Consider the following 25,109-nt stretch of genomic DNA (forward strand, 5'->3'; position numbering starts at 1 on the left):
AAGAATAAAACAGCATTATTATTGTTATTATTTATTTATTATTTTTATTATTATTTATCAGTAAAAGTTATATTTGACTAGAACATGTTTAGCTCATATCTGAGGACACAGATAGGTCACGTTTATGGGAATTAAAATTAAAACCTTAGATTCAGCTCCTTTAAACAATATAGATTAGTTCACTTCTACAAGTCAGCAAACACAACTGCTTATGTAACTAGTATTCCTGTGTGGACAGCCTCTTCACACTAGACTCCTGGATGCTTCTCCCTAAGTCATGGTTGAGTGTGGGCTAGCGGTAACCCCTTTTCAGGCGCGATCATGCGAGCTGGGGAAGGAGGGTAATTGAAATGCTACGGTTGAGGCTTTGCTTTGAGCTGTCGCGGCGAGTTAGCGGCTAGCCTGCGGTGGCTAATATGAGGTGAGTTAGCGCTGAAGTGTGGAGGGCCAGTGCGGCATTGGGGATGGCGTAGACTTCGGCTCCCGTTCAGATCAGATTAGAGGCAGTGTCTGAGTGTCTATGGGCTTACAGCTACCTGACAGCTACACTCAGGCTCCATCAGCGAGGCATCGAGGGAGCAGGGGAGCGGGGACCGGGGGCAAATCAGACGAAAATCACCCTCTCACCAGCACGCCGTCAGCGAGAGGAAGACAACAGAGTGAGATGTGAGCAACACTTGTCTTAAACAGCAGGAAAGAACAGCATCTCGTTTAAATCCAATCTGCACTCGAGAAATAAAGATACAGAAATCTGAAACCAGATCTACAGCAGGTCTAAACCAGGTCTAAACCAGGTCTAAACCAGGTCTAAATCAGGTCCAAACCAGGTCTAAACCAGGTCCAAAACAGGTCTAAACCAGGTCTAAACCAGATCTAAACTACGTCCAAAACAGGTCTAAACCAGGTCCAAAACAGGTTCAAAATAGGTCCAAACCACATCTAAACCAGGTCTAAACTAGGTCTAAACTATGTCCAAAACAGTTGTAAACCAAGTCCAAAACATGACTGAACCAGGTCCAAAACAGGACTAAACCAGGACTAAACCAGGTCTAAACCAGGTCTAAACCAGGTCTAAACCAGGTTCAAAACAGGTCTAAACCAGGTCGAAACTAGGTCTAAACCAGGTCTAAACCAGGTCAAAAACAGATCCAAAACAGGTCTAAACCAGGTCTTAACTAGGTATAAACTAGGTCTAAACCAGATCTAAATTAGGTCCAAAACAGGTCTAAATCAGTTCTACACCAGGTTCAAAATAGGTCCAAACCAGGTCTAATCCAAGTCCAAAACAGGTTCAAAATAGGTCCAGACCAGGTCTAAACCAGGTCCAAAACTGATCTAAAAAAGGTCTAAACGAGGTCTAAACAAGGTTCAAAACAGGTTCAAAATAGGTCCAAACCAAGTCCAAAACAGGACTAAACCAGGTCCAAAACAGGACTAAACCAGGTCTGAAACAGGTCTAAACCAGGTCTAAACCAGGTCGGAACTAGGTCTAAACAGGTCTAAACCAGGTCCAAAACAGGTTCATAAATAGATCCAAAACAGAACTAAACTAGGTCCAAAACAAGTCTAAACCAGGTCCGAAACAGAACTAAACCAGGTCGAAAACAGTACTAAACCAGGTCTAAACTAGGTCTAAACTAGGTCCAAAACAAGACTAAACCAGGTCTAAACCAGGTTGAAAACAGGTCTAAACCAGGTCTTGACCAGGTCTAAAATAGGTCCAAAACAGGTTTAAACCAGGTTGAAAACAGGTCTAAACCAGGTCTTAACCAGGTCTAAAATAGGTCCAAAACAGAATTAAACCAGGTCTAAACGAGGTCTAAACCAGGTCTAAACTAGGTCCAAAACGGGTCTAAACTAGGGTCCAAAACAGGACTAAACTAGGTCTAAACCAGCTCTAAAACAGATTCAAACGGGTCCAAAACAGGACTAAACTAGGTCTAAACCAGGTCTAAACTAGGTCTAAACTAGGTCTAAACCAGCTCCAAAACAGATTCAAACGGGCCCAAAACAGGACTAAACCAGGTTCAAAACAGGTTCACTCCAGGTCCAACACAAGTCTAAAACAGGTCCAAATCAAGTCCATGCCTGGTCTAAATTAGGTCTAAACCAGGTTTAAATGAGGTCCAAGACAGGTCTAAACCTGGTCTAAACTATGTTTAAAACAGGTCTAAATTAGGTCCAAACTAGGTTTAAATCAGGAGTAAAACAGATCGAAACAAGTCTAAACCAGATCTAAACCAGGTCTTAAACGGGTCTGAACCAGATCTGAACCAGGTCTAAAGCAGGGTCTGTTCTGGGGTGCTGGTAGTGCCAGCCTCTTGTTCAATGGGCACAGTGGGAGTTAGAGTTTGCACTCTCTAATATCATGTTTTATTTTAGCTGTTTGAAGAGGATCCACTAGAACCTCGTCCACATCAACGGGCGCTCCAGAGGGACATCAGCAGGACATTCACAAACACAACACCAGAACAGCACACACACATGCACTCACACCCACGTACACCCCCCCCCCCCCCCACCCCCCACGCACCCCCCCCCCACACACACACACCCCAACACGCACTAACACACACACACCCACAGGCACTAACACGCACTCTCTCACACACACACACACACACACACCCCAACACACACACACACACACATATACAAAACCAAATGCTAACTAAATTAGGACCAAACCAGAACGACAAGCCTGACTTTTCTGGTCAAGTGACGTGCTTGTCTCCATTGAGATATTAGAATGTTCCATAGTATGGCATTAAACCCAAAATCTATCTTCACAAAGGAAGCTGCACCAGGCCAAGTTACGGGTCAAATAAGGGCAAAGACTAACCTGCAAACTTTAAAAACAACATTCCAGGCAAAGCAATAACATCTCCATGGAGACAGGCAGAAAGCACAACCCCCCTACAAAAAAGTAACAGTGTAGCTTTAAATATAAGGTAAAAAGAAAAAAAAAAAAAGAATATATGGAAAAGAAATATAGTTTTGTAGTTTTGAAAGCATAACACGTTGAAAAAGCAGACTCACTATAACTTGGCCTGAGTTTCTGTGCTCAGAGAACTTTAAATTGTCTTGTGTTTTGGTGGAGAACTTTTTATCCCTCGTTTTGACCTGAGCAGTTTCAATACCTTTTGTCTTTGCTGCAGTGGTCAGTGTAAGCGGATAGGAGCCGAGTCCAGCCGCGGTCAGCAACTGAGAGCCAACTGAGTGACCACTACAAAAACCTCAAAAGTGATCTGGGTTGTTGTATTACAGAATCTGATCAAAAATACTGTGTGAAAGACTTTAAAGAGGAGGTATTTTACTTCTATGGGGTATTAAAGAGGAGGTATTTTACTTCTATGGGGTATTAAAGAGGAGGTATTTACTTCAATGGGGTATTAAAGAGGAGGTATTTTACTTCTATGGGGTATTAAAGAGGAGGTATTTTAATTCTATGGGGTATTAAAGAGGAGGTATTTATTTCTATGGGGTATTAAAGAGGGGGGATTTTACTTATATGGGGTATTAAAGAGAAGGTATTTATTTCTATGGGGTATTAAAGAGGGGGGATTTTACTTCTATGGGGTATTAAAGAGGAGGTATTTATTTCTATGGGGTATTAAAGAGGGGGGATTTTACTTCTATGGGGTATTAAAGAGGAGGTATTTATTTCTATGGGGTATTAAAGAGGGGGGATTTTACTTCTATGGGGTATTAAAGAGAGGGTATTTATTTCTATGGGTTATTAAAGAGGGGGTATTTTACTTCTATGGGGTATTAACTGTAACACATTCCATCTTTAGATAATGATTTCCTTTTATTGTTTTGAAAATGCTATATTCGCCACATTAACACATCTTCAGGTTTCACTTTCATTTTTGCCGCTGTCTCTTCTCTTGCTGTCAGTGCCAAGTACCTCCCCCTTCAGAGCGCTACCACAACACAAGCGTCGTGTAAAGAAAGTGCCACAGTATGACTTTAAATTTACCTGACTTGCTGCATACTGACAGTGAGCCTCCAAAGATGTATGTTCCAAAGAGGAGCGCCCCCTATGTTTCTTATTTTATTTATTTATTTATTTTTGAATCATAAGCCTGGAATAAAGTCATTGTAATATTGCCAGACCCCACCCATTTAAAGAAATAAGTCAAATTGGAAAAAATGAAAAAAAAAAATAATAATAATAATAAAATTGTATTGGAATTAAAATTTGGACTGGGATTAAAATTGGGATTAAGATGGGGATTAAGATTGGGCTGGGGATGGATTGAATTGAAGTTAACTGAAAATAATTGAGATCAAAGTCACTTTTGCCAGAAAAAATTAAGTTCCCCCACATTGGCATGAGTCAGTTTGAAAACAAATATAGTAGGATTTGTTGCGCTGTACTGTGTAAGAGCCTTGGAGACTGGGGTCATGTGAGTACAGGCGCACAGGGAGAGCACACTGTTGTCTTGGAGCAAGTCTGGATAATAGTTGTTTTAAAGCTGTTGTTTTAAGTAGCAATTAAAGTGTAAATGAAGTCGCTTTGCATTAGCGCTCTCCCCGAGGCTTCCACCGCCGCCATTAATGCTATCAGACTATCAGATACTGTCTCTCAACAAGTTACTCTAGCAACAAACGCAAATGCTCTTCTGTTTAACATCAAGAACTTCTATTTAAAGGGGCACTGTGTAAACCTTTCTAGTGGGGGGTCCACCATAGACATAGACACCAAACTCCCTATCTCTTCTACAACTCAATCGCTTGCTAGCAAATGCTACGTGGAGTTACATCAAATGGAAAGCTCCATCACAAACAAGTGAATGGTGAAGATAATCCTCATGTTAAAGGTCCTATATTATACAAAATTGACTCTTGTGAGCATTGCGCCATGTTGTAATGCTGTTTCCTTTTCAAAAACAGACCTGGAGTTGTATTTTGTTTCATTCTCACATGTTTGAGTAACTCTTTATTATTAGTCTATATACATTTCAGAAGCTTGAAATGCACTGTTCCACCTTGTGATGTCATGTGAACCTTCATCTGTTATGTTATGTATCTCATTTGTGCGTCTAGTGGCCTCCAGCCACTTTGACTAGACTAAACCGGTATGATTGTTTTCATGGTATAAATACACTGTATGTATTTTCATTTGTCTGCTGAGGGTGAGATGACACTATTAGGGCCAACAGCTCTTTGACAATTGTGCACAATTGATTCAATAAACTTATCTGTTATTTTCTATATTTTTAAAGGTTTTTACTATTAGAAATTCAGAACCATCTCACACTCAGAACTTCAGGGACCGGCCTCCTGCTGGTGCCCAGAGTCTGGACTAAACATGGGGAATCAGCATTTCAGTTTTGTGAAGTTAAAACCTGGAACAATCTTCCTGAAGATGTGAAACAGGCCTCTACTCTGACAATGTTTAAATCCAGGCTCAAAACTGTACTGTTTAGCTATGCATATGACTGAAAGGGTTTTATTCTGCACTTTTCCCCTTTAATGTTAATTTTACGATGATTATTTGTGATTCATTTATGTTTTGATTTATTGCATTGTGATTTCAGTGTCTTTCTTACTCTGTAAAGCACTTTGAATTACCTTGTGTATGAATTGTGCTGTACAGTTGTCCCTCGCTATATCACAGTTCACCTTTTGCAGCCTCACCATTTCGCAGATTTTTTATTTTTTTTGGGTGCAATTTTGCATGCTTTTTTACAGTGTATGAATGTGTGTTCTGCGTCCTGATTGGCTAAGGGGCTGTAGACCATTGTCCATCAGTCTCCTCCGTGCCGTGTCTCCTGTACAGTACAGAATTACATAATTACATTTACATAAATGTTGGATCGCAGTGTAACTCTGAAGTGCTGTATGTTTGCAAGTTTTCTCCCCGACAAAACCCATAATGTTGATGAAATGTTCTGCACTGACAAATTTCAGAAACGCTTTGGACTTAAGTGTTTCTCTGCACGGAGAGGCACCTCTGTGGATACCGCTGGAGCAGAGGCACGAGAACAACACATTTAAAGCAATCATCGAGGAAAAGGGATATAATATACAAAGGTTTGAACTTTGAGAGTGTTTAAACAACAGAGAAATGTGAGAAAATGTTAATGTCTGTGTGAGAAATGTGTATAAAGTGTGTGGTGAGGGGTTTTACAGCTGCAAAACATATAGAATAATTCTAAAAAATAAAGGTGACTACTTCACAGATTTCGCCTATTGCATTTTTAGAACGTAACCAGGGACCACGGACCACTGTACAAACAAACTTGCCTTTAAGACCAAAACGACGAGTCTGACAGCAGCAGTTACAAAGAGAGGGGCCATAGTTTTATCAATAGAAAGTGAATTGGAGCCAGAGTCGATGGAGCCAGAAGCGTGCTCATGATCACTTCCTGTTCCTGTCCCTAGCAGGTTACCTATGTCCACTTATATATACAGTCTATGTATTAGCCTCTGGATTATTCATAAATTCAGATTTTTGCTAATGGATATAGGAAAAAGTACAGTGGACAGGCTCTGGACTACCAAGCTGCCAAGTGGTTATTAGCACTGAATCCCTGTCTACTAATTATACAACCTGCTCGTCTCCATGGAGATGTTCTTGCTTTGGAAAGCTTCACAATGAATTTTTTCAGTCCCCTGTGATATTGTTTTTTTTTCCTTTCTGTTTCCCTCGTAAGCAGCCATATTTATTCTGATACAATAGACCATGTATGTCCTTGATTGGCTAAGCCATCTGTCAATCACACGCATCAGACTCACATCTTCATTAAGTATTGAAGAAGTGTGAGTCTGGAACCGAGGCAAGAGCAGACATCTTCACTCCATTTCCCCCATCTCACAATGACAAAGCTGCTAATCCCTTTACTGACCCCTTGTGGTTATATTTAGCATTTCTGTCACACTTTTCTATTTAAAGCCTTGATGTTGTCACTCCACTGTGTCATCCTATTTCCAGCGTCTTTGAGTTCAGCCTCATTGTTGTTGATGGGTCTGCCGCCGACAGCTTGTCAACAGATCAGAGCAGACGAGAGGACGCGACTACACTTGTAAAAATAGCTCGAATGAAAGCAAACAGTCCAATAATGAGGCGGCGTGGCGTCCCCAGAGACGCGCAAGTGACTGGTGGATCGGAGCTCGGAGGAGGGCGACGAGGGGCGGCGAGGGGCTGGTGAAATGGAATGAAAGGACCACATGTGAAGGGAGATGTAGCTACAATATACCTTGAATATGTTAGTAATTTAGAGGTAAAAGCATAGACTGCATATACAAATCGACGAAGCCAACTCGTTAACTGCCATGTTCCAAACAGGAAGTGAGCATGGGCGTGCGTCCGGCTCCATTGACTGATCTTCTGTTATAATGTTGTTTCTTCATCACAAATGGACCTGGAGTTGTCTTTTGTTTCATTCACACATGTTTAACACACAAAACCTGCATATTTAGGCTGAGTTCTTCTCTCAGACTGAAAACACTCTATCCCACCTTGTGATGTCATCATGTGGTAATACAGGAAGTGCTCCACTGTGTTTTTAAACTCCACACACCTTCACTAGAATCATTTGGATTACTTCAGTGCTAGAATTGCCAATCTACTACTGAACTAAAGGTAAAGGACCTGTTGACTTGAAATCTACAACTTCATGACATCAAAAGGTGGAACAGAGTGTGTTTGAGCTTTGGAGATGTAACAGACTAATAATAAAGTGTTACTCAAACATGTGTGAATGAAACAAAACACAACTCCACATCTGTTTTTGTTGAGGTAACATGGCTGAATGCTCATAGGAGTCAATTTTGTGTAATATAGGACTTTAAGGATCACCGGAGTCAAAACCCTACTTTTTATAACACTTAAAAAACACATTACATTATTTTCTTGAATGTGTCTGCGTTCTAAAGATTGTGACAGTATCGTGAGTGACCAGCAGGTGTCTCTTCTCCTCCACCGTAGAGGCTCGGACACTTTGGCTGTTTTGCCTTTATAGCAGCTCTAAAGGTTCAGATTTGGATATTAAACGTGGAGTACAGACACAGTGTGGGCTGTGAACAACTGGCACATATGAAACATCTTACTCTGGATCATCAAAACTCGATCTGGTCATTATGGAAACATATTTAGGAAACATTTAAAATATAAGTGTAGCACACCACAGTTCTCTTAACACAAAGTGAAAAGCCCTGATTTACATTTGTGTGTAAAAATGCTCTTCCACTGACATTAGTTTATGCAAATGTAGTTCTTCATAATGTAAGAGATTCAAGGTGGTTTTAAGGTCCCATATTACTCTACAAATATATATTACACAAAATGGACTCTTGTGAGCTTTAAGCCGTTTATAATACTGTTACCTCCTCAAAAACAGACTTGGAGTCGTGTTTTGTTTCATTCACACATGTTTGAGTAACACTTTATTATTAGTCTGTCTACATCTCCAAAGCTCCAAATGCTCTGTTCCACCTTGTGATGTCATGAAGTGGTAGTTTTCAAGTTAACAGCTCCTTTTATCTTTAGTTCAGTAGAGATTGGCAATTCCAGGGTTGAAATCATCCAAATGATTCTAGTGAAGGTGTATGGATCTTAAAAACACAGTGGAGCACTTCCTGTATTACCACATGATGACATCACAAGGTGGAATGGAGTATTTTCAGTTTGTTTTGTGAAGTAAACCACTGCTAGAGGGTCTAATTCAGATGTCAGTTTGCAGCGTTTAAAGACCTGCCTGGAACACCTTGTGCAATACCAAACCATGACTTTCTTCTGCTCAGGCAAAGTGGTTGAACTGTCTATTATTAAGGACACAGCAGTAAATATAAGGAAATATGTATAAAGATGGGGCACTTTGAGCTGGATTTAAGCTGCCGCCCTGCTGGTGTACTAAGCCTCTGCTGTTTTCGGCCAATAAGGTAAAAAATTTCTTTAAAGGTCCTATATTACGCAAAATTGACTCTTGTGAGGTTTAATCCATGTTCTAACGCTATTCCGTCCTGAAAAACAGACCTGGAGTTGTGTTTTGTTTCATTCACACATGTCTGAGTAACACTTTATTATTAGTCTGTTACATCTCCGAAACTCCAAATGCTCTGTTCCACCTTGTGATGTCATGAAGTGGTAGTTTTCAAGTTAACAGCTCCTTTTACCCTTAGTTCAGTAGAGATTGACAATTCTAGGTCTGAAATAATGAAAATGATTCTAGTGAAGGTGTATGGAGTTTAAAAACACAGTTGGAGCACTTCCTATACCACATAATGACATCACAAGGTGGAACAGAGTGTTTTCAGTTTGAGAGAAGAACTCAAGCCTAAATACACATGGTTTGTGCATTAAACATCTATCAATGAAACAAAACACAAACAAAAACAACTTCATGTATGTAATGTAATATGGGACTCTTCTGAAAACTTTGCAGTATTGAACTTTTTCTGGTCATCTCCATGGAGATGTACGATGGAAATGTTCCACAGTATGGCATTAAACTTATCTATCTTGCATTTACCGCTAAATACATGTATCGGTGCATGTATTCACAGAGAATGAAACGTTAAATGCCATACGAGCATTACAGAAAAAAGCATGGACACAAGCAGGTAGTTTGCCCCGCTTTAACCTGAAAAGTTACATAGTGTACCTTTAATTATCCATTGCATGTGAAAAACAGTAAGTGATTGGCAACTCCAGGACCTGAAATGACCCAAATGATCCTACTGAAGGTGTGTGGAGCTTAAAAACACAGTGGAGCACTTCATGTATTACCACATGATGACATCACAAGGTGGAACAGACTGTTTTCAGTTTGAGAGAAGAAAACAGCCTAAACATGCAGGTTTGTTTGGGTGAATAAAACAAAACACAACTCTAGGTCTGTTTGTGATGAGGAAACAACATTAGAACAGAGATCAGAAAACAGCGTAATATGGGCCTTTTAAAAGTTGACGAATACCATACTGTAAAATAAGTAATTCAGACGTCAGTTCACAGCTTTTTTTAAAAACCTGCCTGGAGACTATATTTGACACCAAACCGTGACTTTTTTCTGTGACATTCCTAATCCTTTATTTGATTTGCCTCCCACACAGCTATAGAAGCTCACTTCATACAGTTTTCCCCAGAGACAGGACTGAAAAGTTGCTGACCGCGAGCAGAGCGAATCGATCAGTGAGTGCTTTCAGACACTTTGGGCTTTGGGCAGTTTAACATGACCAGGTCCAGCCCAAAATAAACCCAGGCTGAGTTTATGTATTTAAAGGGCCCATATTGGGCTGCTTTCTGATCTCTTTTGATCTAATGTTGTTTCCTCATCACTAATGCTAGGTATCATTAAGATTTTGCCAATATGATACATACCTCGATACAAAGGCCACAAAACGATACATATCTCGATACAGTACTTTTTTGATTCGATACGATATATTTCTAATCAATTCGATATGATTCGGTGAAAAATAAAGCCTTTCATGACCCTTAATGATCAACCTCATGTTCACAAAAAATAAACATTAATGGTGCATTTATCTTCTGTTTACAGTGGTCCCTCGCTATATCACAGTTCACCCTCCGTGGTCTTGGTGTTTCGCGGATTTTTCCAGCGCAATTCAACACGCTTTTTCACAGCGTATGAACGTGCATTGTGCTCTGTGTCTCGACTGGCCAAGGCACCGCAGACCACCGTCAATCGATCTCCTCCGTGCCGCTTCTCACGCACAGCGCAGAATGTGTGGGAGCCCAGTTTAATTAATATATAATAATGCATGCAAATTTACAGTGTTGATATTTTGTTATAAATGCTGTTTTATGTTACATTAATAATTTCATATTGAAAGATTTTATATTTGATTTATATACATAAGCTACATTTATTTAATTGCATAAATGTTCATGATAAAATATCTTAGAACTGTTATTATTTAAGTTTTACGTAAATATGCTACTGTCACTTGAAGAGTGATAGCCCACACGAGGAAAAGAGCACACGCTTGGGAAACGTGCTGAGTTGAGGCAGCGCATAAAGATGGAGTCAAATGGTTTTCTTACCATAGTATTGTTTATTTTTGAGAATGACTTAGTTTGATTACTTCTGTAAAAAAGGATTTTGTAAAGCTGCGAATTAAAATTTTGTAATTCTCTTTTTACATCGGAGTCTAGTGGAAGTTATTTTCTCTTCAATAAAAATACATGAGTAGCACCAACGGACAACACGAAACCAGGCCTCAACCCACACAGAATGTGTTCAGCCAAATTTACATAAAAACCCCAATTCTAATGAAGTTGGGACGCTGTGTAAAACTTAAAAAAATACAATGATTTGCAAATTCCTTTCAACCTGTACTGAACTGAATAAACTACAAATACATGATATTTAATGTTCAAACTGATAAACTTTATTGTTTTTATGCAAATATTCACTCATTTTCAATTTGATGTTTGTAACACGTTCCAATAAAGCTGGGACAGGGGCAACAATAGAATGGGAAAGTTGAGGAATGCTTAAAATACACCTGTTTGGAACATTCCACAGGTGAACAGGTGATATTGGAAAGAGGTGAGTGTCATGATTGGTTATAAAAGGAGCATCCCTGAAGGCCTCAGTCATTCACAAGCAAGGATGGGGCGAGGTTCACCACTTTGTGAACAACTGCATAAGCAAACAGTCCAACAGTCTAAGAACAATGTTTCTAAATGTACAATTGCAAGGAATTTAGGGATTTCTTCATCTACGGTTCATAATATCATCAAAAGATTGCTGCAAATAAGCCTCAAGGCCGAAAACTAACATTGAATGCCCATGACTTTTGATCCCTCAACACTTCAGGAAACCATCCATCCATCCATTTTCTTCCGCTTATCCGGGGCCGGGTCGCGGGGGCAGCAGTCTAAGCAGGGACTCCCAGGCTTCCCTCACCCCGGACACGTCCTCCAGCTCCTCCAGTGGGACCCCAAGGCGTTCCCAGGCCAGCTGAGAGACATAGTCCCTTCAGCGTGTCCTGGGTCTTCCCCGGGGCCTCCTCTCGGTGGGACATGCCCAGAACACCTCCCTAGGGAGGCGTCCAGGAGGCATCCTGAGCAGATGCCCGAGCCACCTCAGCTGGTTCCTCTCAACGTGTAGGAGCAGCGGCTCTACTCCGAGCTCCTCCCGTGTGACCGAGCTCCTCACCCTATCCCTAAGGGTGCGCCCGGCCACTCTGCGGAGGAAGCCCATTTCAGCCGCTTGTATCCGCGATCTTGTCCTTTCGGTCATTACCCAGAGCTCATGACCATAGATGAGGGTAGGAACGTAGATTGACCGGTAAATCGAGAGCTTCGCCTTCCGGCTCAGCTCCTTCTTTACCACAACGGACCGATACAGCGACCGCATCACTGCAGACGCTGCACCGATCCGCCTGTCAATCTCCCGCTCCATCCTTCCCTCACTCGTGAACAAGACCCCGAGATACTTGAACTCCTCCACTTGGGGCAGAGACTCACCACCCACCCGGAGAGAGCAAACCACCTTTTTCCGGTCGAGAACCATGGCCTCGGATTTGGAGGAGCTGATTCTCATCCCAGCCGCTTCACACTCGGCTGCAAACCGCCCCAGTGCCTGCTGCAGGTCCCGGCTCGAAGAAGCCATCAGGACCACATCATCTGCAAACAGCAGAGATGAAATCCTGTGGTTCCCAAACCAGGCCCCCTCCGGCCCCTGGCTGCACCTAGAAATTCTGTCCATAAATATAATGAACAGAACCGGTGACAAAGGGCAGCCCTGGCGGAGTCCAACATGCACTGGGAACAGGTCTGACTTACTGCCGGCAATGCGAACACAGCTCCTGCTCCGGTCATACAGGGACCGGACAGCCCTTAGCAAAGAGCCCCGGACCCCATACTCCCAGAGCACCCCCCAAAGGACACCACGAGGGACACAGTCGAATGCCTTCTCCAGATCCACAAAACACATGTGGACTGGTTGGGCATACTCCCATGAGCCCTCGAGGACCCGATGGAGAGTATAGAGCTGGTCCAGTGTTCCACGACCAGGACGAAAACCACACTGCTCCTCCTGAATCCGAGGTTCGACTATCGGTCGGATTCTCCTCTCCAGTACCCTGGAATAGACCTTACCGGGAAGGCTGAGGAGTGTGATTCCCCTGTAATTGGAACACACCCTCCGGTCCCCCTTCTTATACAGAGGGACCACCACCCCGGTCTGCCATTCCACAGGTACTGTCCCCGACCGCCACGCGATGTTGCAGAGACGTGTCAGGACTTCAGGAAACCATTGTCAGTTAAAACTGTTCATCGCGACATTTCCATGTGCAAGTTAAAACTGTACCATGCAAAGCGAAAGCCAAATATCAACAACATCCAGAAACGCCACCGCCTTTTATGGGCCCGAGCTCACCCAAGATGGACTGACGCAAAGTGGAAAAGTGCGCTGTGGTCTGATGAGTCCATACTTCAAATTGTTTTTGGAAATCATGGACGTCGTGTCCTGCGGGCCAAAGAGGAAAAGGACCATCCGGATTGTTATCAGCGCTAAGTTGAAAAGCAGCATCTGTGATGGTCTGGGGGTGTGTTAGTGCCCATGGCATGGGTAACTTGCACGTCTGTGAAGGCTCCATTAATGCTGAAAGGTACATACAGGTTTTGGAGTAACATATCCTGCCATCCAAGCAACATCTTTTTCAGGGACGTCCCTGCTTATTTCAGCAACACAATGCCAAGCCACATTCTACATGTGTTACAACAGCGAGGCTTCATAGTAAAAGAGTGCAGGTACTAGACTGGCCTGCCTGCAGTCCAGACAGAGACCCTAGACTGCTGAGCAACTAAAGTTGTACATTCAGCGAGAATGGGAAAGGATTCCTCCTGCAAAGTTTCTACAATTAGTGTCCTCAGTTCCAAAACACTTATTGATTGTTGTGTGTAAAATGTAACACAGTGGTAAACATGCCCCTGTCCCAGCTTTATTGGAACGTGTTGCAGGTATCAAATTGAAAATGAGTGAATATTTGCATAAAAACAATAAAGTTTATCAGTTTGAACATTAAATATCATGTCTTTATAATTTATTCAGTTCAATATAGTTTGAAAAGGATTTGCAAATCATTGTATTCTGTATTTTTTTAAAGTTTTACACAGCCTCCCAACTTCATAGGAATTAGAGAGAGATGTGAGAAAATGTTAATGCCTGTCTGAGAAAAGCGTATAAAGTGTGTGGTGAGGGGTTTTACAGCCTTAAAAAATGTATAATAATTGTAAAAAAATAAAGTGGACTACTTTGTGGATTTCGCCTATTGCGGGCTATTTTTAGAATGTAACGCCCGCAATAAACGAGGGAACACTGTACTAAAGATGAATAAACATAACCAACTGCATTTTGTTTAGTGCATGTTTCTAACTAAACGTCAAACTTTTCCATTGGTCAATATTATTCATCCACAGCTTAGACGACCTCCACATTTACATGGACAGAGACATGTGCAGTTTAACGGCTCTGAAGGATCACAACAGATGGATTAAAACACGACTGTGATACAAGTCTGTGTTAAACAACTATGTGCAAAGCGAATAAGAAATACACCCGTTTTAATCAAAACAGTGAATCAAATGTCAAATGTTCTGCATAAACAAGTTTTGTGGCTAAACAAGCCACACAATAGTGCTAAGACAGAATAATTTATAATAAAAAAAAAAAAAAAAAAAAAAATATATATATATATATATATATATATATATATATATATATATATATATATATAATCAATGCAGCAGCCCATGACAGCGATATTGTATAATTAAATTAAACAATACAATGAATATTGATATTTCGATATTTTTGCACACCCCTACTCATCACAAACAGACCTGGGGCTATGCTTTGTTTCATTCACACATGTTTAACGCACAAAAAAACAACAACAACAAAAAAAAACAAAAAAAAAAACCAAATGCAGCATTTAGCTCCATTTTACCTGACAGCAAATCAAAACGATTTCCCTTTTTCCCCTTTAACTATAAAAATAACTTCACTCCCACTTTAATACCGAGCTGGGCCTGAACGCCCCTTTGTCTGAAAACCAAAGATCACTTTTTTCCAGCGTTTGCACCGTTTCAATTGCTTTAGTAAGTGAATGAAGCTGTACTTTAGCCGTGTCCTGTGTCCTCTGCCTCTGTTATAATTACACATACAGCTCTCCATTAGTCCATCAGTGTTTGTGGGTCAGATCTGCTCCGGTGAGTAGGCCCCTCCACTTTAAGCCCACACACAGAGATAATGCACTGCTTATTCTCACTCTGGAAATTGCCCCTTATTAATATGTATGGTCTTTTTTAATCTCTAATATGCATAATAAAACAAGGCAGGTGGGTCACACAGTTTAGCAAGTATTTAACTGGCTTTTTCACTGGATTCTCTTAGGCTCTTAATGTTGTTGAAGCGGCCTTATCGCTCACAGTGGAGAGGCTGTCAGTCAAGATTAGTGTAGACCTCTCAATACACAAGAGGCTCGTAAAATACAAGTACAGTTTGGGAGAGTGTTTGGGGGAGTGGGTGGGCGAAAGATTAAAGACAATAAGGAATATTATTTAAGCCTATTTAAATGGGAATAATGAATAAAGCCAATGGAAGTCAATAGGACATCGTGTTATCAGTAGAATGTATTTTTAAATGTTGTATTATAGATTGTTTCTAGTAAAAATGCTGCTAAAAGTAAATAGTCATATTTATATAGCACCTTCAAGGCTCAAAGTGCTTTACATCAAGAAACCAGCCAGTCACACACACATTCACACACATTCACATTCACGGTGTTACTAGCTCTGTTGAGTGTTTGTCCACTGATTCGAACATTGATGGTTTGAATCCCGTTCCAGCTCCCACAGATGAATATAGCCTTGGGCAAGACACGTAACCCACCTCGCCCCAGTGTCTGTGTACATTGGTGTGTGAATGGGTGAGTGGTTCCTTCATGTAAAGCGCTGTGAGCCTTGAAGGTGAAAAAGCGCTGTATAAAAATGTGACCATTTACCATTAACCACAAATAAATCCATTGAAAGTTAGTAGGAGTACAGTTGTCCCACATTATATCGCGGTTCACCTTTCGTGGTCTTGCTGTTTTGTAGATTTTTTTTATGTTTTTGTGCAATTTTGCATGCTTTATTACATTGTATGAACGTGCATTGTGCTCTGCGTCCTGATTGGCTAAGCTGTAGACCATTGCCCATCAGTCTCTTCCGTGCTGTGTCTCCTGTACAGTACAGAATGTGTTCAGCCTAATTTACAGTGGGCACAGAAAGTATTCAGACTCCCTTAAAATGTTTCACTCTTTGTTATATTGCAGCCATTTGCTAAAATCATTTAAGTTCATGTTTTCCTCATTAATGTGCACACAGCACACCATATTGACTGAGAAACATGAAATTGTTGACATTTTTGCAGAATTATTAAAAAAGAAAAACTGAAATGTCACACAGCCATAAGTATTCAGACCCTTTGCTCAGTATTTAGTAGAAGCACCTTTTGAGCTAATACAGCCAGGATTCTTTTTGGGAATGATGCAACAAGTTTTTCACACCTGGATTTGGGGATCTTATGCCATTCCTTCTTGCAGATCCAGTTCTGTCAGGTTGGCTTGTAAATGTTGATGGACTTTCTAGAACTTTCTCCCATTTCCCGACTGCATCTCTGGAGCTCAGCCACAGTGATCTTTGGGTTCTTCTTTACCTCTCTCACTAAGGCTCTTCTCCCCCGATTGCACAGTTTGGCCGGACATCCAGTTCTAGGAAGGGTTCTGGTCGTCCCAAATGTGTTCCATTTAAGGATTATGAACACCACTGTTCTCTTAGGAACAGTGCAGCTGAATTTTCCTGTAACCTTGGTCAGATCTGTGCCTTCCCACAGTTCTGTCTCTGAGCTCTTCAGGCAATTCCTTTGACCTCATGTTTCTCATTTGCTCTGACCTGCACTGTGAGCTGTGAGGTCTTATATAGACAGGGGTGTGGCCTTCATAATCGAGTCCAATCAGTTTAATCAAACACAGCTGGACTCCAATGAAGGAGTAGAACCATCTCAAGGATGATGAGAAGAAATGGACAACACTCGAGTTAAAATATATGAGGGTCACAGTAAAGGGTCTGAATACTTATGGCTGTGTGATATTTCAGTTTTTCTTTTTTAATAAATCTGCAAAAATTTCAACAAGGTGAGGTGGGTTAAGTGTCTTGCCCAATGACAACGACAGTATTCATTTGTTTTGAGCTGGAATCACACCGCCAACCTGTGAGTCAGTGCCGAGTGCAGGATTCAAACCGCCAAACTTCGGATCAGAGAATAAACACTCAAAAACACTTGCAGCCTTTGTGATTTGCTAATTCCGATTATGAGCACTCTTCTCAGATATAAACTTTTTTTGTTTTTTGTTTTACTTTGTATAATTCTGTTTTTCTTCTCTCTCACCTCGTCCTGATCAATTACCCCGTCTGGCTGCACATTGACTAAACCTCTCCTATATATACTACCTCTGCTACAGCCGTAATGCAGTGACTATTAACTACCACATGCTCCTTTATAATGAGGACTCAAAATATCACTCCAAAGCCCTGTTTCAAACACTACAACCAGGCCGCAACAGCACACCAATTTTACTCCCCTGACATCATCTGCTGTCTGTGTTTCCTGTTTTAGCATAAGCATGAAAAGTGATCTGATTTGTATACACATCCCCATTTAAACAGGAGAGAAGATTAGAGGAAGCATCAATCTCCAAGAAGCTCTGGGGAACGCCTGCAAAAAGGTTACTATATTTATCACTGCCTCCTGGTTGCGTGAGATTTGAATATGAGGGAGATGGGGGAGTCCGGATGACCGTCCTATGTGGCAAACCCAATGCACAGAGAACATTAATTACACTGTCAGCGGCATAGGCACACGTGTACATATACAGAGTTATACAGGGGAGGAGTGGGAGTGAATCTGTCCATTTATTAAAGCTTCACTGTGTAACTTTTTAGCCAAGAAATAGACAAAAATGGAAGGATGTTTTGGTTTTCAGTTTGGATTCTTTATTTATACAGCACTTTTCTACCTTCTAGGCCACATATGTCAAACTCAGGCCCGGGGGACAAATCTGGTCCGCGGTTGTAATTATATTTGGCCCATGAAATCATATCAAATGTGCATTAGAGCTGGCCCACCGGTATATAGCACATGCACCACTAATACTACAAATCCCAGAATGCTTTGCTAGTACACTGCAGTCGAGACCAGCAAGCGTCCCTCGTTTTCTGTTGACATTCATTAGCAACCAAGCTACTAGTCACCTCGGCCAAATTAATTGCTACAGAGCGAGACATCATTTATTTTATTTATTTAAATAACAAATACATACTACTGATGTGTCTTTTATTTCTCATATGTTTGTAATATCAAGCTTGATTTGTTCCAGAAAGGGGGGTTAAGTGTCTTGCCCAACGACAAAATGGCTGTATTGGTGGGAGCTGGAATCGCACCAACCTGTGGGTTAATCTGACCACTCTACTAACGATGTTTATGTCAAGAGCAGGATTTGAACTGCCAACCTTCAGACCAGTGGGAAAACGCTCTACCAACTGAGCTACTGTTGCTTTCATTGCACTGAGTGGGCTTGCATCTCCACAAACCTGAGTCTCATTTGGCCTGTTTCCTATAATCCCCCACAGTATGGTTTGAAACATGGTCGTGTTCACGGCAAATGTTCCAAAGTCTGGTTTTAACTTTTTCCTTTCATGGAATGGTGCAGGTAGTGTGTCACTTCAACTTTATCAGTGGTTTTAACAGCGCGTCTACATAGACTCTACATGTAAAAGGTGCCTCACAATCTGACAGTTTTGTGCAGAACGTGAAGCCGACGGATGGTCTGCAGCTTCACAAAGTGCCTTCTTTCATTTTAAAAATTTCATTTCTCTATATTCATATGAGGGGAGAGTCCAATGAGAACACTCAGACTCCTGTTCAAATACAGAACGATACAAACAAAAACACACAAACGCACACCTGCATGTCCATTTCAAACATTCAAACAGGAGCAGGTGAGATCATAAATGTTTATCTCCACATTATTAAAGTGCTGCAGTGGCTTCAATTTTACATGTCCTTCAAATGTTACATTTTTGAGAAGCAAAAGAACCAAAAACTTGTGTTTCCCATTTCAGTTCTAGAGTGGATAGTTTTAAGACAGAGACAATCATGAGATCTTGGATTCAAAGTTCTTCTCCACTCTCCCTCTTTCCTCCTTCTCCTCACTCTCCCTTTCAATCAGAAGATCTTGTAGTAAAAGTTGAACAAGCAGATGAGATATTGAATCTCATGGTACGGTTAGACGCCTCTAGTTGGACGCCTTTGCATTTGAGAACAAACGCCTCAGACGCACGTCATGGACGCCGTGGATGCACATCGGAGAAAAATACTTAATACTCGTCCAAAGCGTCCGTTGCGATCTGCGAGTGCCTTTGGATGTTTTGTTTTCCCTGTGTCTTTGTGAACGCTGCAGACCAGGTTGAGAGAGTGGCTTTAGTGTATTTATTACATAAAACCCATCAACAGAGGTGATCTGCGGCGGCGTGTCTGGGTCAGTGAATAGCCTTTAAGCTAGCTAGTGCACCCAGCATAATTAAGTTGCTGCTAGTTTGTGGCTGATGTCTTTATACTTTTCCCGAATAATGACGTCGCTACGTCACTGGAGTGTAGTCTCTGATTGGTTGATGCTGTGCATCAAACGCCAAAAAGTTCAGCTTTTTCAAATCTTGGACGCAAAGCGTCACAAGGTGTCCGACCCCTAAACGCTCGAGACGTGCAGCGTCAACGCCACATTCGCGCCGCTCTGACACCAAGACACGTGTCCACCATAGACTTTGCATGTAAACTCGACGCCCCTGATCCCCCGGTGTGAACGCACCGTAAGTGCCTCAGAAATACATTTTACAAATACATTTTATACAGTGTTGTTCTTCTGACAGACAGTGATGGCTGAACTACTTTTCCATAGAGTGTGCAAAGATGGTACTGAGGCAGGGGCACATCTCACCTGTTTCTCACACTGTCCGTAGTCAGGGCCCTGGTCTGGCTGGAAGACGCAGATGTCGCCATTGTTTTTGGCCATTTCGATGAGTGCCATGGCCGTCCTCACTGTGGCGTTACGAGCATGGACAAACACCATCACCTAAAACAGATTAAAATATATTGGTCATGACAGAAAATAGTAAACACACACAGACATATAAAGAAGTGGACTAAGTGAGTGTGATGTCACCCACAGCGTCCGGCTCCAGTCAAATAAAGCTCATCGGGGCTAGCAGTTATAGCGGCTAATTTGGAGCCCAGTTCCAACCACATGTATCATAGCAACCAAAGGGCCAATCTGGAGCAAAGCTGTTGAAGGTAAAGCCCCTTCCTGCCCGCACCTCTGGTTTAGCAGGGAACAGGAGCTTGGTAATGCTGTCATTCAAACCTGTTGCAAAGGCTGGTGGGAGTGACCTCAGGGAAAGAAGGCACCTGATTTGTCCGTTATTAATGTTTATATCGTGACTTACAGACAAAATAGAGAAATGAAAAGGATCATGTAGAGCTGGTAAATAAGAATATTTTAAGACCAAAATGACTAGTCTGACAGCAGCTGTGCCCGTGATCACTTCCTATTTGGAACGCGCCGGCTAGCAGGTTAGCTATGCCCATTTATATAGTACATATATATCTTTTAGCCTAGGTCCTACGCTAAAATCTCCATCTTAACAACAACACTTTGCTGCTTTCCTGAGGCCTTAGAACACGTTGCTGGCCCTGGCTTCAGCTCTGTCCAGTTTTGGCTTCTCTTCCTGAGTCATAGAGGAGCTTTGACATATTAATTTCACCTGGGAGGATCTGATGGATGAATTTTCTTTATAAATTTCCCAGCAGTTTCCTTTTGGGGAAGCTGCAGCCAGGGACAAGTTTAATAAGGCGAGTATGCCGTACAATGCCTGCACAGCGCTCAGAGGTGCTGATAAAACCCCCTTCAATAAATAACAGGAGCTGCGGTGGCCCCTCCTCTGACGGTGGGAACACACAGACGGACACCTCCAAAACCACAACATCAGAATAACCACTGCACATTGTGGCTATTCATTTGCAACACTGCGGAATAGGCTGTGTTCAGGTGACGTTACAACAGATTACACTACACTGTCTATAGTTTAAAATTGCGCTGGAGACAGGTCAGAATTCTTTGCTGTGTAACTGTCAGATTGCAGAGGTGTCGACCTTGTTTATGTTTAATATATCTGTAATATGCTAGCCAAAGTTGACATGCATTTTTATTAACACAGACTATGCAACAGCGCCCTCTGCCTGTCAGATCCTCTCCATCGCAGTTTAAGACCAGACTGAAAACGCACCTCTTCTCCCTGGTATTTAACACTAGCTAAACAGGACATGTTGGTGTTTTAATGTTCTGTTCCTATGGAGTGCGTTATGTGTATGTTTATATGTTTGTTTTTTGTTGACTTTTACGTGAAGCATTTTTAATAATTGTAAAAAATAAAGCTGACTACTTCACGGATTTCGCCTATTGTGGGTTATTTTAATATAACATAACCCCCACAATAAACGATGGACCACTGTATACAAGAGTGTTTTATTCATAATCAGAATCAATGTGTGATAAACCAGTGCTTCTATCTGCTTCATTCAGTTGTGTTGTGTCCAATTAAAGACCTGTATCTGTCCACTGGTGTTTTTCCAACTCTCGCAATGCATTGTGGTCTATTTTGACTAGTTTAGTGACCACTGATGTCCACTACTTTGAGTCCACTACTTTTAACTGGACATTCAGACACCACTAAAACAGTGTGACCCCTAAATAGTGCCCGCTGTAGCCCATGTGTGTATTTGATGAGGGGATGACATGATTTAAAGCTCTAATAAAGAACTTTTGTCCAGTATACCTTTAAGGCTTCTACTCTGGCCCAGTACTGTACATTATAGTGCTCACATGGTAAGATAATGCTTGCAGGATCACAACAGCTCTCAATGGGAAGCAGATGGGAGCTAAACGCTAAACTCCAGCTCCACAGTTCTTTTTCCCGGCGGACATTTTGGAGGCTGACGGAGCAGGAGAAACGCCAAGTAGAAGAGCGAAACTGATAAGGACTTTAGAGACTTCCACATAGCACACATTCAACACAGAATCTGCACCAAATACTTTCTATTCATGGAAACGTTCTGAAGAAAGTTTTCAAATTCAACTTCACACTTCCTTCCTAAACAACTTTCGGAACAACTTTTACAGATAACATGGTAATATAGACATGGATTTGGCCTTCATGAAATAAGAATACATTTAGGACTTAATACGGTTTTAAAATGAATGGTTGAATTTATGGTGCTATTTTAACTTTACCCATGATTCTAGTGGCGATTCTAGTAGTTACAGTGGTGCACTTCCTGTATCACCACATGACATCACAAGGTGGAACAGAGTGTTTTCCATTTGAGAGAGGAATTTGTGTGTTAAACGTGTGAATGAAACAAAAGACAACTCCAGGTCTGTTTGTGATGAGGAAAATACATTAAAACACAGATCAGAAAATAGTGTAATATGGGCTGTTTAAAGAACACATTTTATGCATTCTTGTGGCTTTCGGTACCTTGGGATGACTTAAAACAGTAGCTATATTTGTAAAACTACACCTCTGAGTCCATTTTCAATGAGGCGTGTAGGCGTTAGAGCTCCCTCTGCTGTCAGCAACGGGAATGCACAATGGGGAAATCAACTAGTGAAGTCGTGAACACAATTTGACCATAGAATGAGCGTGGCGATGACTGATGGACTTAAAAAGTGCTCAGGGAAAGTTTGGATTTTTACCTGTGACGCAACTAATTTGGGAGAAAAGCAAACAGAGCACTAACCACGCACAAAATAACCATGCACAAAAATAAAAGGATTTGGACTCGAGCAGTTTTCATTCTATATAAATGTATTGCATCTACAGTTGTCCCTCACTATTTCGCGGGTTCACCTTTCGCAGCCTCACTGACACGGCACGGAGATCGATTGACAATGGTCTACAGTCCCTTAGCCAATCAGGACACAGAACACAATGCACATTCATACACTGTAAATAAAGCATGTAAAATTGTAAAAAAAATCCGAGAAACAGTGAGGCCGCGAAAGGTGAACCGCGATATAGCGAGGGACAACTGTATAGTCTATGCACAATGGAGACAAGCAGGTGTCGAACCCTCCACCAGAAAACTTGCGTGGAGCAGCTTTAACAGTTTTATGTTCAGTATAAGTAATATAAAAGGACTTACCTGGTGCCCTGCTCTGACTTGGTCCAATACTTTGTTGTAACACACCTCCTCCATGTCATGAAGCTGCTGCACCTGCTCACACAAGACAATCAGCCATTAAAGGTTAAAAACACTGACAAAAATGTATTCATACTGTACATGAATAGAGCAATTGTACTACTTCTTCACAAACAGACAGACAGATACATAAGAAGTGATATTACCCCTTAAAATTATCAAAAATCAGATACTAATCTCTACTAAAACTGATATCGAAACTAGATACTCATTTGAGCAGGTAACGATACAGTAAAAATTTCTTTTTACACAAAGACTGTATAGATAAATGGACCTAGCTAGCCGGCATGTTCCAAACAGGAAGTGATCATGGGTGTGCTTCTGGCTCCAATTAATTTTACATTGAAAAACTGTGTCCCTTCTCTCTGTAACTGCTAGTGTCAGATGTGTCGATTTGGTCTTAAATGTTCGTATTAACCCGCTCTACATGATCCTAGGGTTTTTATTTCACTGTTGTGTCTGTAAATCAGGATATGAACATTAATAACAGACAAATCAGGTGCCTTCCTTCCTCGAGTTTGCTCCAGCTAGCGTTAGCAACAGGTTTGACTGACAGAGTTGCTAAGTGTCCACTCGCAACTAAATCAGCTGTGTGGGCGGGTAGGGGTGTTACCTTCAACAGTCTCGCTATGGACTGGCTCTTTGGTTGCTATGATACTCGTGGTTGGAATTACAAATATAGAACTCGGCTCCAAATTAGCCGCTATAACTGCTAGCCTCGAAAGCTATGGGTCACACTCACTTAGTCCACTTCTTTATACAGTCTATGCATTAACAGGACAAAATTTTGTCTTTCCTGAACAGTTTTTGTGTCATTTTGAGCATTATCAGAACAAATATAAGATGTCATGCTAAACTAAAGAAAGTACTATTATTTTGAATATGAAAATTACATTCTATTATTTAAAAAGGATTTTTAATTTTCATTGTGGTATCGTAATTAGGATCAAGCATTGAGTGAATTTTAGTATCGTGACATCACTTTTACCTTATTGGTGCTTTTAATCCCCACAAAGGTTTGTCCGAGAGGCACTGGTCTGAAGCGTCCATCGAAGAAGAAGAGTCCAATGTACGGGTTCACGTGGAGGAAGGTGGCGACATCCAGGTAATTAGGCAGAGTGGCAGACAGGCCCAAGATACGGATCATACTCTGAGTCGACTCCACCTGCAGGACAACAGGAGAAATAGTCTCAGTAGCAGCAGTGGGAGTAATGGTAGTCATAGTGGTAGTAGTAGTAATAGAGTATAGGGGACAATAAACTACATGTGAAAGTGTAAAATAATTATGTCAAGGGTTCAGTACTATTACACCACATAAATACTTTGAATGTTACTCCGTCCAGTTTGAAAAAGCTCTTCAGTGATTCTGTTACACTGCCTTTATTTTGTCTGTGTAAACTTGAAGGCAAATCGATATGTTGTGCAACAGAAGACACAGAAACTCCAGAGAAGGTTTAGAGGAGGTGAGAGAGAGGTGAGGGGGAGGAGAGGGAGGAGGAGAGGCAGGAGGAAGGGGTGTGTGAATGGATGAGGAGGGCTGAGAATGATGAGGAGCTGTGAGGAGGGGTGAGGAGGGATGAAGAGGGGTGAGGATGAGGAGGGGTGAGTATGGATGACGAGGTGAGGGGTGAGGATGAGGAGAAGTGAGGAGGTATCAGGAGAAGTGAGGAGGGGTGAGGAGGGTGAGGATGAAGAGATGTCAGGAGGGGAGAGGAGGGGTGCGGAGGGGTGAGGAGGAGTGAGAAGGTGTCAGCAGCAGTGCATAGC

At 41.6% G+C, this 25,109-nt stretch overlaps 1 protein-coding gene across 2 annotated transcripts in view; it reads right to left on the reverse strand.

Moving 5' to 3' along the window:
- Positions 1–25,109, reverse strand: part of ascc3 (activating signal cointegrator 1 complex subunit 3) — a 222,178-nt gene that overhangs the window by 72,523 nt on the left and 124,546 nt on the right. For both annotated transcript variants that reach the window (XM_033980435.2, XM_055227922.1), the window contains exons 12-14: positions 24,331–24,507; positions 23,286–23,357; positions 20,023–20,157 (exon numbers count right to left, since the gene is read on the reverse strand). In XM_033980435.2, coding sequence (XP_033836326.1) covers positions 20,023–20,157; positions 23,286–23,357; positions 24,331–24,507 — 384 coding nt within the window. The remainder of the gene's footprint in view (positions 1–20,022; positions 20,158–23,285; positions 23,358–24,330; positions 24,508–25,109) is intronic.

Source organism: Periophthalmus magnuspinnatus, chromosome 16, assembly GCF_009829125.3.
Source record: "Periophthalmus magnuspinnatus isolate fPerMag1 chromosome 16, fPerMag1.2.pri, whole genome shotgun sequence".
Taxonomy (NCBI): Eukaryota; Metazoa; Chordata; class Actinopteri; order Gobiiformes; family Gobiidae; genus Periophthalmus; species Periophthalmus magnuspinnatus.